Below are 16420 nucleotides of genomic sequence, written 5' to 3'. Positions count from 1 at the left end.
TTTCCAGAGACATTTGTAACAGAGCAGAAACTCATTTCAGGAGCTTGTTATTAAGTTGGCTCAATACTTGAGGCAGAATTATTAAGTAGGACAATGCCTAAAGAACAGGGCTGTGCTCAGTAAAGTTCTTGGGGACCAGGAAGGGTGTCTTCTCCTCAAGTCTGCTCCATGGGGTTTACTGATGTTGCCTAGCCCGCCTTCCTCCATTGCACCCACCCATGAGTTATAAATGAAAGGCTTGGGACAAATGTGAGGGATATATTGTAGGAATTTATAATAGAGACTATGGCCTTAGCTAGACCTAAGGTTTATCCCGGGATCGTCCTGGGGTTATCCCTGCCTGCTCCCGGGATATCCTGTGTGTCATTTACATGAACAGGGATGATCCCGGGATATAGGCCTGGTCTAGCCATGGCCTATATTGCTTTTGCTACACTGCTGAAGACTAAGGCCTAATCTACACCAAGCAGGATATTGCACTATGAAAGTGGTATGAAAGCAGTATATAAAAGGCACTATTGCTTTATAGTGGTATTGAAGTGCACTGACAACTGTTGGGGGCCATTGACACATACCATATACCACTTTCATAGTGCAATATCCTGCTTGGTGTAGATTAGGCCTGTGTGACATTTCCAAAGAATTGCAGTTGCTTTCCCTTTGTTCCTTGGAGTGTGTGTGTGTGTGTGTGTGTTTGGGGTGGGGTATTGGTTACTCAGGCATCCATAGTTGGAACTCCATCTGCATTACTGGCGTTTGGGTGTGAACAAGGCAAATGTGTCTTGTTCACTGAAGGACTTTCTCCAAGTTCTTCTTGTGCTTCTAGCTTAGTGCTATAGAAATCCTGTCCTTATTCCTTCTGCTGGTATTTTGCCTAATTTGCATCTGAAAAATGCGGGGGGGGGGCTCATCAACATGAGGCATTCCCCTTTGCCAGTTTTTCAGGGGCTGCTGGGAAATGGGATGAAAAGGGTCCACACATTCATGGGCACAGCACTGAACAGGTTTAATTTGCCTTCAGTCCTCGAAAGTGTCCCGAGACCATGGAAAAACGGGAAATCTGTGGTCCCAGTTATCCTAGAGAAAGACTCTGTTTGTCCCTGCTTGACCTGGGATCCCCTGTGTGTCATTTGGACACACAGGGACAACCTAGAGACGACTCCAGGATATATGCATGGCCCTGATTTATTTGAGCTGGTTGGGAAAGGGCTTGCTGAGTGGATCCAGGGAGTGGTGTCTGCCTAGTGGAGTGGTATTACCACCTTGAAGGATCCAGAGGTTTGTTCTAACTACTCCGCAGTCACTAAGCCCCATTTTCTTCACAAGGTGCTTGAGTGGGTGGTGGGTGGGCAATAACTTGCAGACATTATTGGAAGATACTGATTATCTCAACCCATTTCAGTCTGTGTTCAGGCCTTGTTTGGGGACAGAATCGACTTTGGTCGCCCTGATGGATGACCTCTTGCAGAAGAGAGACAGAGGAAGAACAACTCTGTTGATCCTGCTGGATCTCTCAGCAGCTTTTGATAGACTTGACCATGATATTCTTTTGGATCATCTTCATGAGTTGGGAACTGGAGGCACTGGGCTACAGTGGTCTGCTCTGACTTGCAGGGATGGTTCCAGAAAGCAGCATAGCTCCCTGGCAATTATGCTGTAGGGTGCCACAGGTTTCCTATGTTATTTAACATTTATATTAACTTTCTGGGGGCAATGATTAGAAATGCTAAGGCCAATGACACACAGCTCTATTTCTATTTCCCTTTTCCCTTTCCAGGGCAGGGATAGCCTCTTCACAGTAGTCCATGTACTGTAATCTTAAATTTAGATGATTGTAGTGTGCTTTATATGGGACTACCCTTAAGCTTGATCCGGAAGTTGCAGCAAAACACAGCATCCAGGATGCTGAGTGGAATGCCTGGCCATGCACATATTAGACTAGTTTTGAAGCAACCGCACTGGCTACCTATTAACTACCGAGCCAAGTACAAAGTCCTGCTATTGATGTATAAAGCCCTGAACAGCTTCAGACCAAGTGACCGGGCAGATCACCTTCCCCAATACAGACCTGTGTGATCATTAAGATGATCAGCTGAGAGGCTCGTCTAACTGTAAATGTCAAGGAAAGGGAGAACGGATTGAGCAGCAATCCCTTAGGACTGCACTCTAAAAATATTAAAACTTTAAAAAGACAGCAGTAAATAAGAGCAAGAGATTAAAGATGAAATGCCTGATGGAAAAAGAAGGCCTTAATCAGGCATCTAAATATATACAGTGAAGGCACCATGCAGATTTCCCTGGGGAGGGCATTCCACAGACCGGGGAGGGGCTAAAATGTTCCCTCCTCCTTTTGGGGCACTTTTAGGCAGGGCTAATGACTAGCCATTTGTCCATGCACCTTCATAGTCCCCACTTTTAAGTGCTGAGGAGAGTCCACCCAGATCAACCATGAACAGGCCATATCGCTTTGTGTAGGGGACTTAGGCACAACCCAAGTCAACATCCTGTCCCTCCCCTCTCTAACCATACAGTCTGAAAAGAGGAAGGATGGGGAATCCTCCCTTCATCCATTAGGGTACTCGCCATACTAACATTTTCAATCTACCCCAGAGCCCCAAATTATCCAAGCATGGCCATAAGCCAGCCAATAACAATATGGGGTAGGCGGCTAAAAAAATGCATGTATTAGGGGAAATTGCATACAAAAATGTGCATGTTAGGAAAAGTTGTATATGAAAAAACAACAATTTTTGTGTATTTTTTAAAAAATCGTATATTGATGCAGAATTAGACAGAAGAGACTTATGATTAAATACATACAAAACTAACAGATCGAGAAATTCATCTTTCCTATGGATAGATATAAAATGTAATAAATAAATACAGAAATGTAATAAATAAATAAATAATATCAACACGTAAAAACCAGAGCAAAGTACTCTATGCATATCAATAAAACACAACAAACATGAGTAATCACACAAAACACTAATATAAATAGAGGTGTTCCCCCTTTTTTCAATACTTCAGTAATATCAACTGAATTAAAATATAAACAAATGTTCAGACAATAAAACCTTTTAAAATGACCATCCTTCTGTATTGTTGTAAATGAACTCTCCCAGCTGGAATTATTTTAATTTAAACACATCAGCCAATTTGCAGTGTCCGTGTATCTAAATGAATTAATACATGCCACTGAGAAATGCCTCTCTCTCTTTTTTCTTTTTTTTTACCCCTCTGGAAATTGTAGTAATACTAGGCAGAAGGTATCAGGTCTCATTAGGGAATGGGATGGCCTATATAATTTGTGAGTGGTTGCGTGATGTGGCCATGTCTGTCTCATGATTACTACACCATTACCCTTCACTTTTGCTGCCTTAATATTTCCACTTGCAAAAAATGAGATTTCCTGCTGGACAGACCAAATTTTGCTTAGGCTATGTAAAACATACACACACAGAGAGAGACAGATACACCCTTCCTGCATGAACAAGATTAAGATTCTATGGCATATATACATTTTCTTCCTGTTATAAAGTACGTATTTGTGTGGATTGGGGAGAACCCTTCAATTTTAGAATTATTTTATGCACACATCCTTCAGGAAATTTAAATTTAAAACAATCATTTTTTCTTTTCTTTTTTTTACCATGGTGCATTACAAATATTGGTAATAGGAGGTTTCTAAGGCCAAATTGTTAATTTTGGGGAATAATATTATAAGTGATGGGAATGCTGAGCTACATACAGTTTTCAAGATAAAGTTGCAGATTTCAATGTAAGTAGAGGATGCTTTTTAAAAGGGTAATTAAAAACAAATTCCTTAATTTTTGAAATAATTAATGTGTTTTTTATAACCATCAACTTTAACATTTTTAATCTGTCCAAACAGAGTTTTAATGTATTCAGCATTAAAAGCCAGAGTTTCAGTTCTTGCTCTCTGAAGCACTGTACTTCTAGCTGCCTTCAAGGCAACAATAAGTGTTAATGACATTTACCCCGTCTAATAAGAGTCATTCACACGTCACTGTTATTCCTTGTTATTGCATAGGACAGGCACTAGCCTCTCATTGAAAGATCAGTGCTACAACGGAAAAGCGTCCCCCTGAGATCCCGTAGACTAAATCAATGGATGCTAGATAGATGGCAAGTCGGATTCTTTGAGGCCTTTCATGGTGTGTTTTTTAAAAAGTCTCCGTGGTCCTAGATTTCATGGCCTAAAGCCAGTGTCATTGATTTTATTTTCAAAAGTTTAGATAAGTAAGTGACCAAGTTGGTGGGAAAAGCCCATTCTTTAAGGATCATGGGGCCTTATCGCAGAAGGTGCCCTGCCATGTGTATTTCAAATGCTCAGAATTGACATGCAGTTGAACATGGAATTGCCCTTTCTCTTACATGGCTATATTGAGTTTCACATGCCGAAGCTTTCATATGAAGGCAGTTCATATTGGCTTTTTCCATCTCCCAATACTGAAGGAGTCGGATTTCCTTGGAGCATGTCCAAATGGCATATTTCCATAATGCACCCACCTGGATGCTATAGAATACGTAGGAATCTGTCACATGGTCTGCCTTACATATCTCACAGCGTTCAGCAGTACCATGAAAGTCTCTGCTAGTCAGCAGACCACCAGAGTGTGAATGAATCCTGCTGCGCCTCTGGATTTTAAAGGGTGGTTCCAATCCTCAAGGGTCTAGTTGACTGTAGTCAACTAGACACACCCTTCTAGAGTTAAGTGACTCTTACTACAAGTGTTATCTCATAAATAACTTTACTTATCATGCTCAGGAGAATTGGTGATTCTCCAGGGCAAACTGTCAAGGACAGAATCAAGACTCTCTTCCAAAAAAATAGTGTTGAAGTGGAATATTTATATTTGCTTTTTGTTTTTTTAAATTAACCCAAATTCACATGGGCATGAATGATTAAACATTTTTTTAGTTGACCATATTCTTAAAAGGTCTGAAATTAATCCGCCCTTTCCTTTCATATGTTTATGGTTCTGTTTGCCTTGTAACTCTTTATGGCCTCAATCACACTTATAGCAGCAAAAGGGAGTATTACATATTCCTTGTTATGTTCTATGGGTTTCTGATTTTTCATCTGCTGCTGCAAAATAAAAGCAGACATATCAACTCTGGCTTTGGCATGTGAAGAGCTTTACAGTATCAGTGGGGTTGCTATGAACAGCAGCAGCTACTTGAAATATTTGTTTCAAAGTTTAGCAAACCCAAGCTTCTTCATCCTCTATTGTATTCCCCAACAATTTTGTGGTCAGAATTGTCCTGTGCTGTTTCATCTTTCCCCTCCCTGTTCATCTCACCTCCACCCCCAATCACGTTTAATTTACTAATCTACTAGGGGACTAAATTACCTCTATTGAAATGAATGAGAAAGTGAAACTATCTAATGCCTATGGGGCTATTCTATCCCCAGAATCTTCCCAAAATATGGTAGGGAAAATAATTAGCATTTTGCCTATATCATTAATTCCATTTTTGTAAACATTTTTTCTGTACGTTTCTCTGAGAACAACAACAACACAGTCACAAAGCAGTGCAGGGTCCATTCAACCCTAAGAATAAATTTTATCCTGGGGGCTTAATTCTGCTCCAAGTTGGCTTTATCTTGACATAGAAGTTAACACTTCCATAGAGCAAACTAGCAACACTAACTGGCCCCTTTGCTTCTTGAATAAACCAGTCTTCTATCAACTATTCTTTCTATTTTGTCCAAACCAGAATATCATGGTTAACAGCAGTAGAACGATTCAGGATATTAAACCATGCTTTGAGGTTGGCTTAATAGTCTGGCTTTCTCTAAAACTATTAACTATAGTTTCCTTGTTCAGATGAAAAACACTGTGGTTTGTTCACAAACGTGCACAAAAGATGAGCATGTGTTGCAAGTGCAGCCAAAAAATCAATTTTTATCTCAGCTTATTAAAGTGCAGTGCCTTCTTCGAAATATTAGAAGCCAGGCACACCCAATGATTGGCAGTAATAGGTTCAGGGCAGAAAGTACTCCTTCACATAATGCATAATGAACAGGTGGAATACTGCCTCAAGATGTCGCAATGGCTATTGTCTTAGATGGCTTTCAAAGGGACATAGACATATTCAAGGATCAAGAAAGTCTATCAACAACTCTTATGGCATCACCATGTTTAGAGAAAGCCTGCCTCCAAATATCACTTGCAAGGGTGCAAACAAAAAGTAGGGATATTGTTTTCATGCCTCATTTGGGGGCTTCCAGGAAGGCTATGGCTCATCCCTGCTAAATATAGGATGCTGTACCTTTGCTTGATCCAGCAGTGCTCTTCTGATGTTAAGTTGATCCAGGTTTGAAACATCCTTATCCTTTACAAAAATATGAGGATGGTGAAAATGCAAATGTACCATTAGAAGCACTAATTAGTCTTCATTATAGATACAAATTGCCATTGCCATGGTACTATGTAATGATATAATTTGTTTATTTACATCCTCTTCTTCCACAACACACATATTGCATTTATTAGGAGAACAAATGAACTTAAAAGTCAGCTAATAAAAGTTTTCCTTTATTCTTTTGGAGTTGGCTTATTATTCCCCATGTTTCCACACACACACCTACTCTAATAATACTCTGCTCCTCAAATTCCATACACATATAATTAGAGAATCCAAGTAATAGGCACACTTGCCTAGGTCACTTACCATATCCCTCCATTTGCCCAATAATACCATCTACAGGCAACTGCTGAACAAGTCAATATGTGGTAAGACTTCTAATTTGCCTTGATAATTATTTTCATTTAACTAAGAGAATATTCTGTACATTGTTGTTGAGCATAATCACCATACTAAAGCCTTGAAGGCTACAGTGTAATCAAACTTTAGCCAAGTAAATTAACCTTTAATCTAATCATGTATTATGGAGCTTTATACCATTCAGCTCTGTGGCTCATGATGTAGCTATCTACAATCCTGTATATAAAAGAGGCATTTTAGACATTACTGCAGAATTGTGGGAGCTGTTCATCTGTGGATGCATCCGATGGTGCATCTGTAACTTTAATAAGCTTGCCAACACATGGCCAATTCAACTTACCAGGGGCTCATCTACACTAAGCAGGATATTCCACTATGAAAGTGGTATATAAAAGGCAGGAGCCACACTACTGCTTTATAGCGGTATTGAAGTGCACTGGCAACTGTTGGGGCCCATTGACACATCCCATATCCCACTTTCATACTGGTATATCCTGCTTGGTGTGGCTCCTATCTTTTATATACTGCTTCCATACCGCTTTCATAGTGGAATACCCTGCTTGGTGTAGATGAGCCCTTGGGTCCTTACCATCTGACTGTGAAACCTTATCCTGGATGGTGGGAAAGACCCTACATGATAAAGACCCATGGGATAGCTCTGTCCACATGGTGGTGGGGCATAACATGTACAGCAGCACTGGAAAATGAATTCAAAGAGAAGGATCTTTTGTGATGCTGTTGTAAAGTCCTATGGAAAAGTAAGAACAGAGTCTTGTAGCATCTCAAAGATGCTAAAATCTATTTTCACTTAACACTACTGCTAATCATACGTTAGAACTCTGCCCCATGAAAACTTGTTCCACAATAGGGTTGTTGGATATGATGCAACAGACTAATCCGTCTGGAAAATGTTCTGTTACAAATCATTCCTGCTAGTATACAATAATTCCAACAGATAATTAAAAAAGCAGACATTGGGATATTTTTTTCTACAACACTTATTACAACAAGCATCTTTTTTTTTTTTTACCATGAAGGAGTTACAGAATCTAGTTTTAGGCATTGAATGTTTTAACTGATTTCTACTGTACTCTTGAAAACAACTGCATTGTAAAGCTCCAAGTAGGAACCCAATCTACTTATCAGGATACTAGCCCTTTTACTTACCTTTTAAACAACATTATTCAGACCCTAGGAATTTACACTTTAATGCATAAGCACACATGGCATCATTTAAGAGAGAAATGTACATCTGTAAGCACAAGGCATATGTCTGAATCTAAAGCATATGTGAAGGCACATATCCATGTTTTCAGAGAGGGGGGAAAATCAGTGACGATCTTTACAGTGGATTAAAATTTTACATCTAGGCACCTGTAACTCTTTAAATCCTTATGAGCAAATTAATAAAGTTCTAGCAAGCCCCACCCTCACCACCAAATATGTTTATAAGGTTTTCTATAATTGTCTGAGCTTATCCAGAGTTAAGAGATTGGATCTGAAGAATAAGGAGAGAAAGGGAAGGCAAAAGATTATTAGAGTAAATCTAACATTTGTTATTCACTATGACGCTAGCAGGTTACATTCGACTGATTTCATTGAGACTTGTACTTAAGATTGCAGGCTTGGAATATGTAAGATGGAATTGTTCCAGAGCTCACAACAGGTCATGGCAACTATGGTATAAATCCAAAATGAAATACTGCAGATTTTGTGTAACAAAGCGCAGTCACTTCTTCTGCAGATGTAGTATGGAGAAGTTGGTCCCTAACCTGTTACCCATAACCACTACCCCTGTTTTGACTTTTTGAGATAAGAGCTTTTTTAAAAAAATGTTGGCGAGTGTACGCATTAACTAGAGTTTGTGTTGTTTTCCCTGCATCTCCAGGGAGCCAATGCATCTTGACTCTAGTGTATGGGCATTTGAATATGTGAGCATGAACACAAAATGCTAGTGCACTGCTTCTTCCTTACTCTTATTGCCTATCTAAATATACACTGATCATCAATGTGTGTTTTTAAAACCATTAGAATATTTAACAGCATGTTCAAACTCACAATATTTCTGGTTGTACCTATCACAGAATGGATGTAACTCAAACACATCTAGCAACATTTGCTAATGGGCTGTGCTTCAAAAGTCAATATACAGCAAGGAGAAGAGCCTTCAACAATGTATAATGTAGAGGCTGGTATGTGTCATGCAGTGATCCTTAGTAGTAGAACAGGAATATTGTATACAGAATTGTAGACAGAAATGTCAGTTCAGAAACATCTACAAACCCAGCCATTATAATGTTTTAATCAGGGTTTCTCAAGCTGCAATATTAACACTTTTACTACTGTGGAAGCCCCACTCAATGCAGATGGATTTACTTCTGAGTAACGAGGAATAGGATTTTACTGCTAAGAGTGGTTTCAGTCACTTTGGTCTTCAGGCGGCAGAAGTTCCTGTAACATTTGGAGGGGAGTTTCTATCTGTATCTAAGCTGGCACATCCCCCATATGCAAGTTCCTTATCTAATGTTAATGCTTTTGAGACTGCTTGGCCTGGTTCAGATATAACACTAAAACCAGAGCTTAGGATGTTGGCTTGTTTTCACTAACCAAACTATAGCTGACAAACATGCTGTGCTTTTAAAAAAATCTATATTATTACTTTTCCAATATTCCGATCATGAAACCCCCTACCTTCAAAGGTGGAAAATCTTCAAATATGGACTTCTAAATTCCCTATTTGTTCCTCATTTATAACAATGTTTATTTCAAACTCACACTATTGTGGAATTGAAACCTAGTTTAACATAGCAATACTGAGATACGCAGGAGTCTATCAAGTGTTCGTATGCCATATGTACCAAGTCCCAGCCCTTCTATGAAGATATGTAAGAGCAATGTTATGCTGCATTTTCACTTCCCCTTCTCAAACTCCCAGTTATAGGCATCTAACCCATCTTTCGTTACAAAAAAAGAGAAAAGATTAAGACGATGTTTGTTAGACCAGAGCCAGGAGTCATTAACCAGTTAATTTATGAACTAGGCTAGTTCCTACCTGAAGGATGTAGCCCCGAACATAGTCCCGAAGTGTCCAGCCCAAACCATGTAGGATGTGCAGCACTTCCTCCTGTTTTAATACACTGAAGAGACGGTCTAGCAATATTTTCAGCCTCACCGGCACGGCTTGAGTACCATACAGCATCAAGCTGCTGATGTCAAACACAACATTGGATTGTACAATCTCCACTTGCGTTGGATGGTACAGATGCTGTGTACTAAGCTTGTCCAAAGCTGAGAAAAGGGTGGGGTTGGGAGACAGAGAGGTGAAAAAAAGAAATTAAATTTAGTATAACACAAAATTGTAGAATATGGCTTTCTGTACATAGGGGTCAATATGGGTTACAACTGGGGTGGGAGAAAGCACAGAACATCATAATAACTCTGAAGACAAGGTGTATAAAGCATATACATGGGAGCATTACATCATGGCTATGAAACATCTGCTAAATATTAATATGTGTGAATTGACTTTGACTTATTATTATTATTATTTATTTATATAGCACCATCAATGTACATGGTGCTGTACAGAGTAAAACAGTAAATAGCAAGACCCTGCCGCATAGGCTTACATTCTAATAAAATCATAATAAAACAATAAGGAGGGGAAGAGAATGCACCAAATAGGCACAGGGTAGGGTAAAACTAGCAGTATAAAGTCAGAACAAAATCAAGTTTTAAAAGCTTTAGGAAAAAGAAAAGTTTTAAAACAGTATTTATGGCTAAACACCACTATCATTAAAAGAGGTAGAAACATTCTCAGTATTCACTGAGAAATTGTCAATCAAGTGTACTAAAATTAATTAGTGTCAGAGCTAAACTTACATACGAACTCAGTCAACCACACACCCAGTTTCCAGGGCTTTATTTTTCTGCAGATTTTTTCCCTGTTTTCCTAAGTTCATTAGTAAGTAATAATGAATGGGTGTCAATTGTAAATACAATACTAGACAAGCTTGGCAGTATCAAAGTTGTGCATGTGTGGTTATCAGTATATCATGCACAGTTCTTTGGGCTGGTAACATTTATTGGTGTGATAATTTTCAGTACCTTCCCCCCTCCCTTAAATTTATACAATGCTAATGTCATTACATTCGTACAAGTATTCCAGTACTTTTTAAAACCATAATATAACATTTAAATAAAATTAGACGTGCTTTAATTTTACCCTCAAAAATTTCAGGCCAAATACTTATGATGTGGTGGGACAAAAAATTAACTTGGAGAACTTTTTTTTTTTCCAGCGTTTTTGTTCACTTAATACAAGTAAATGAAACATGCTAAATTAGATCATTCTCTAGGGCAGACTTCCCAAATCTGATACCCTTTAGATATTTTGGACTACAACTCCCAGCATTCCTCACCACTGACCATGTTGGCTGTGGCTGATGGGACTTGAAGTCCAAAACATCTGGAGGGCACCAGGTTGAGGAAGGCTGCTCTAGAGCATCAGAAATTTTCCAATGGAAACTGAAAAATTTCTGATGCAGATTCCCCAATTTCATAAGGAACTGGTTCTAAATTTTCCAGAAACCCTCCATCACTACACACACCTATGTGACAACAGTTCCTCACAATCATGTCCTCCTGTTTCTCCTTTTCGCTCCAGCAATTCCAAAACTGACTTAACCTTCTGTTAAGAGTTCTCTTCCACTCTTTGTCATACAAACACAAAATCTAAATAGCCAGACTTTACAAAAGATGAAATTTCCTCCCTGGAAGGAACCTGTGTGTTATCATTTTTTTAAAAAAATGGATAGATACCTATTTTGTAACATATACACATAGTGGGAAGGATTCCTGTCACTTAAACAACACAGATATTGCTTCACTAATCACAGAAATTATGTAGGTTGTCTTATCACACAAATGAGCTACCTGTGGGATTCATACATGTTGCTATATATAAGTGACTACAATGCAGGAACCTTCAAATTGTAGGAAGGAACTTAAATCTACCACCACCTGTCACATTCAAGCTGCAAAGACAGTAACAGCAGGGTAGAAACAGGAAGAGGGAGACTGAGGACTGCAAGAAAATCCATCACAGGCCATATACATCTTCTAATGGAAAAACTGTTCCTTCAGAATTATAAAGTTTACTCCATAAGAAACAGGAATCATTAATGCTTCATAATATTTTATGCAAGGAACTTGTTCTATGACTATATATATTTGTCAGCTTTTAAAATACTGTTGTAGGGGGTCCTCTTCCTCCTCATATACTTTGGTATCTTCTTTGCTTGTGGTCACTGGAGAGTTCGTGTACTCGTGATAAATTGCTTTCTTATATCCACAGCGTAAATGCCCTTATCATTTCCCTGCTGGCTTTATTCAGCACACTTGCCCCCGGGGAAACTTTGTCAAAGAGTTCTGGTTTCCTCATACTTCATTTCTTGCTACTGATTTGTCTGATCTTTCCTATTCTAGCAGTTTAGTCAACCTTGAATAAATAGGTTTTTAAAAATTAATTTAAAGTTCACAAAAGATAAGGGATTAGCAAGCTTGGGGATTGAAGTCCTCTGTCTCTCCACAGAGCACTCACACTGCAGAAATATGAAAGGCGGTATTCTGCCAAAGGCATTCACAATTAATTATTTTATTTATATCAATTTAGAAGGCAAACCCATCACTAAGGACCAGAAAGAGCAACATAGTTTCAACATAGATAGAAACTGTATACAATATATACTGAATAGCTATACAATATATAGCTATACCATTGCAATAAGTCCATATATCTATAAATCCTAACAACTAGATAAAAAAAAGACATAAGTTCCACGCAAAAATAACTTTCCCTATTTCCTAATTACACTTAGGGTATTGGGGCTGTGGTGGTGTCCTCTCCTGTACATAATTTCCTTTAATCATTGCTTAGTGCACAGTTAAAGTTTATCAAATTTTCTTGTCATCAGGATTTGCAAAGCTATTTCAAATCCTAGTTTCAAACTCTGGTTACATGATACATCCTAGTTTGTATTAGCCATGGTTCACACATAAAGACAGAAAGCCAAACAGCTAAGGCATAGTTAAACTGCGGCATTTTCTGCCACAAAATAGTAGAGAATGCCACTGTGATGGACACAAGTTTGAATGGCTTTAAAAGGGGATTGGACAAATTAATGGAAGATAAGACTATCAATGGCTACTAGTCCTGGTTGCTATATGCTAACTCTAGTATCAGAGAGAGTACACATATGTACATCATTTGCTGGGGAACAGGAGTGGGAGGGTTTTCCACGGGCAGATGGTTGGCCACTGTGGGAACAAGAATGTTGAACTAGATGGACCTTTGGTCTGATTCAGCATGGCTCATGTTCTTAAGGCAAACCATTGAAGGGAGAGTGGAATCCATGGAACAGGGAGGAGGTAGAGCGATCCCATTCCTTTGCTCAAAAACATTACATCTGCACAAGGCCTTAATCAGTGATGGAAATATTTAGTATTGGAAAATGTTGGGTGTTGGAAAAGTTCCTTGAACTCATGTTCATTCTTCATTCTGGATTCATTATCCAGCACACTTTTTAAATTAAGAGATTGTTTTGCGTAACTATAAGCTTGAGGTGTGATTCAGGGAAGGTGAAGATCTGTTAGGGATCTTGAGTTTAGTTGAAAAAACAAACATTTAAAGCTATTTATACTTGAAGTATGTGATCTCTGTTTATAACTACATAGTGGATAGCACAAAGGACATATATCATAAATAGCCGCTGTTGTATGATTGGTGTGTGTGTGTGTGTGTTTGTGTGTGTGTGTGAAATCTAACAGTATAAGTCTGCCAGTGTAATAGACACCATTGGCAGAATAGATTCCCCTTCCTCCTGCAGCCCCAGATTTGGGTGGGAAGGGAGGGAGGAGAGAGGTCTGATCGGGCAATGTTGAATTTCGCCCCACATTTATATCTGGAGAGATATTCAATGCTGGATATTTAGGGAAGCCTCCCTGATATCTGGTTAGCCCAGCCTGTTAGAAATCCCAGCAGATTGCCTTGCATTAAGAACATAATAAGAGCCATGCTGGATCAGACCAAGGGTTCGTCTAGTCCAGCATTCTGTTCACACAGTGGCCAACCAGCTGCCTATGGGAAAACCACAAGCAGGACATGAGTGCAACATCTGGAAGGTCCTGTCCTGCCCTGGAAAGTATGCTTAAGCAACCAGCATCAGCAAGTAGCAGTCTGTGGAGCAAAGGGCAGAACATGCAGCAGCAGATGGGACATGAATTCCCTATTCCCTATTATTATTTTTTAAATACAACAGTACTTGGGTAAAGAAGCAAGAAAGTGAGGGACAGGGGCTTTATTCTGTCACTCTTCCAACTGGAAGAGTCCTCTCTCTCCCTCCCCCCCCCCCCGCAGTTGCTCTGGAGGCTGGAAAATGATATTTCCTTCCTTACAGCTCTCTGGATAGCTTATAAAGATTAGAAACCATTATACACAATATAAGAAAGTATTTACATAAAATTATATAAACAGACACACACACATCTACACAATTTCAAACAATCAACAATAAGAAAATTCCAGGAGTTGGTTTAAAACCCGATTTAAAAATCCAGGACCTGATTTGGGGTGGGGTCATCTATTACTGGTGTTGAGCTACTGAGGTGGTGGTGTTGACTCTGCAGCAGCACTGAGTTGAGGGAAAGCCTGCAAGGCGGCGAGAGGTCTTCCTGCTCACCTGTGGCTCAGTGCAACAAGGTTCCCTTCTCACTTCTCCAGCCTCTTGAGAATGGTTTTCTGTAAGAGCTCAGGGCTGCTACAGGATCATCTAAACTTACATACACATGCATATATACATGAGCTAAGGGTGTTTAAAGAAAATTTGCATTTCCCAAACTAATACATGATCTGGGATGAAGTTATCCTTCTTATTTATTTATTTACTACATTTTTATACCGCCCAATAGCCGAAGCTCTCTGGGCAGTTCACAAAAATTAAAACCATAATAAAACAACCATCAGGTTAAAAACACAAATACAAAATACAGTATAAAAAGCACAACCAGGATAAAACCACGCAGCAAAATTGATGTAAGGTTAAAATACAGAGTTAGAACAGTAAAATTTAAATTTAAGTTAAAATTGAGTGTTAAAATACTGAGAGAATAAAAAGGTCTTCAGCTGGCGACGAAAAGAGTTCTTCCCCAAATTCTCCTATTGAAAAAAATGCACAAAAATGCATACCTTAGGAAAAATGCATACAAAAATGTATGCATTTTTTGTACACATTTCTACCAATGTATGTGTTTTTCTACACAATTCTGTTCCGGTATGAGTTTTCAGTAGACATTCCTGCTGACACATACATTGAGAAAATGCAAATAAAAATGCATACATTTGCAGAAATGCATATAACAATGTTTCTCAGAGAACTTAATATAAAATGTATATGAATTGAGGACATTTTACCAAATACATTGTGCAAACTGATGCAGAAATGGGACAGAATGAATTTGTGCTCCAATAATTCAAAAATTGTAGAAACAGCTTCATCCATTTTTACCTAGCACGTGCTAACTTCCTCAGAAGCTAAAGATATCTCACCCTGTAAGCTGCCTAGATAAAAGATTTGAGAGTGTATGCGTCCTGTTCTCCAGGAACTGTTACCCTCCATTCACAAACTTTTTACAGAGCATGCAGGTAACGTTGCTTCCAAATTGTTCATAGAATCATAGAATAGATGACTTGGAAGGGACCTACAAGGCCATTGAGTCCAACCCCCTGCTCAATGCAGGAATCCTGACAGATGGTTGTCCAGCTGCCTCTTGAATGCCTCTAGTGTGGGAGAGCCCACAACCTCCCTAGGTAACTGGTTCCATTGTCATACTGCTCTAACAGTCAGGAAGTTTTTCCTGATGTTCAGCTGGAATCTGGCTTCCTTTAACTTGAGCCCGTTATTCCGTGTCCTGCACTCTGGGAGGATCGAGAAGAGATCCTGGCCCTCCTCAGTGTGACAACCTTTTAATTAGTGTGTGTGTTTAATTAGTGATTTACGCTCATTGTTTGATTGTTTTAATAACAAAAATAGCATTATTTTACTATTAAATAAAGAAAAGGAATGAGCAGTGTGGCAGGATTTCCTTTGAATCTTGAATGAAAAGGCCCAATGGGAACTGTGCTGCACGGTCTCCAGAGGCCTTCTTGTGGAGCGAAATGCCCATCCCTTCGTAGCATCATTCCTATGGAACATTTTGTCCCAAATTCCAAAAGGAAATTGAAGAGCAGCCAAGGTGATGGTTTCAAGTAGTGGCAAAGGTTTTTTCTTGTCAAGAAAAAGGCAGAAAGTAACCATAGTTGTCTCGTCTTTAAAGGTAACTTACCCCACCTGAAAGTTCTTCAGTATCACACCCACCCACCCATGAAGATCAATCCAATTTTTGAGGGAGGATTTTTTACTCTACTTCCCAAAAGTACTGAAAATTGCTGGGCCAAACCTGCACTAGAAATTACTCACTAATCTTCCAGCCAGGATCAATAGGAAGCAATAAAACAAGCTGAACCTGTAAGCAATAACCTTTTATCTGAAGTTGCCAATGACCTTTGCTAAATGGAATTTACTTGTGAGTAAACATCATAGAAAGATCTTGGCCGTGAGAAAAGACA

The 16420-nt window shown here is 39.1% G+C and overlaps 1 protein-coding gene across 1 annotated transcript in view; it reads right to left on the bottom strand.

Moving 5' to 3' along the window:
* The window catches only part of BNC2 (basonuclin zinc finger protein 2), a 314330-nt gene that overhangs the window by 113374 nt on the left and 184536 nt on the right, over window positions 1–16420 (bottom strand). The window contains exon 4 of the mRNA XM_063129236.1: window positions 9809–10044. Within this exon, the coding sequence (XP_062985306.1) occupies window positions 9809–10044 (236 nt within the window). The remainder of the gene's footprint in view (window positions 1–9808; window positions 10045–16420) is intronic.

Source organism: Elgaria multicarinata, chromosome 6, assembly GCF_023053635.1.
Source record: "Elgaria multicarinata webbii isolate HBS135686 ecotype San Diego chromosome 6, rElgMul1.1.pri, whole genome shotgun sequence".
Taxonomy (NCBI): Eukaryota; Metazoa; Chordata; class Lepidosauria; order Squamata; family Anguidae; genus Elgaria; species Elgaria multicarinata.
This window is presented reverse-complemented; position numbering and strand designations above follow the sequence as displayed.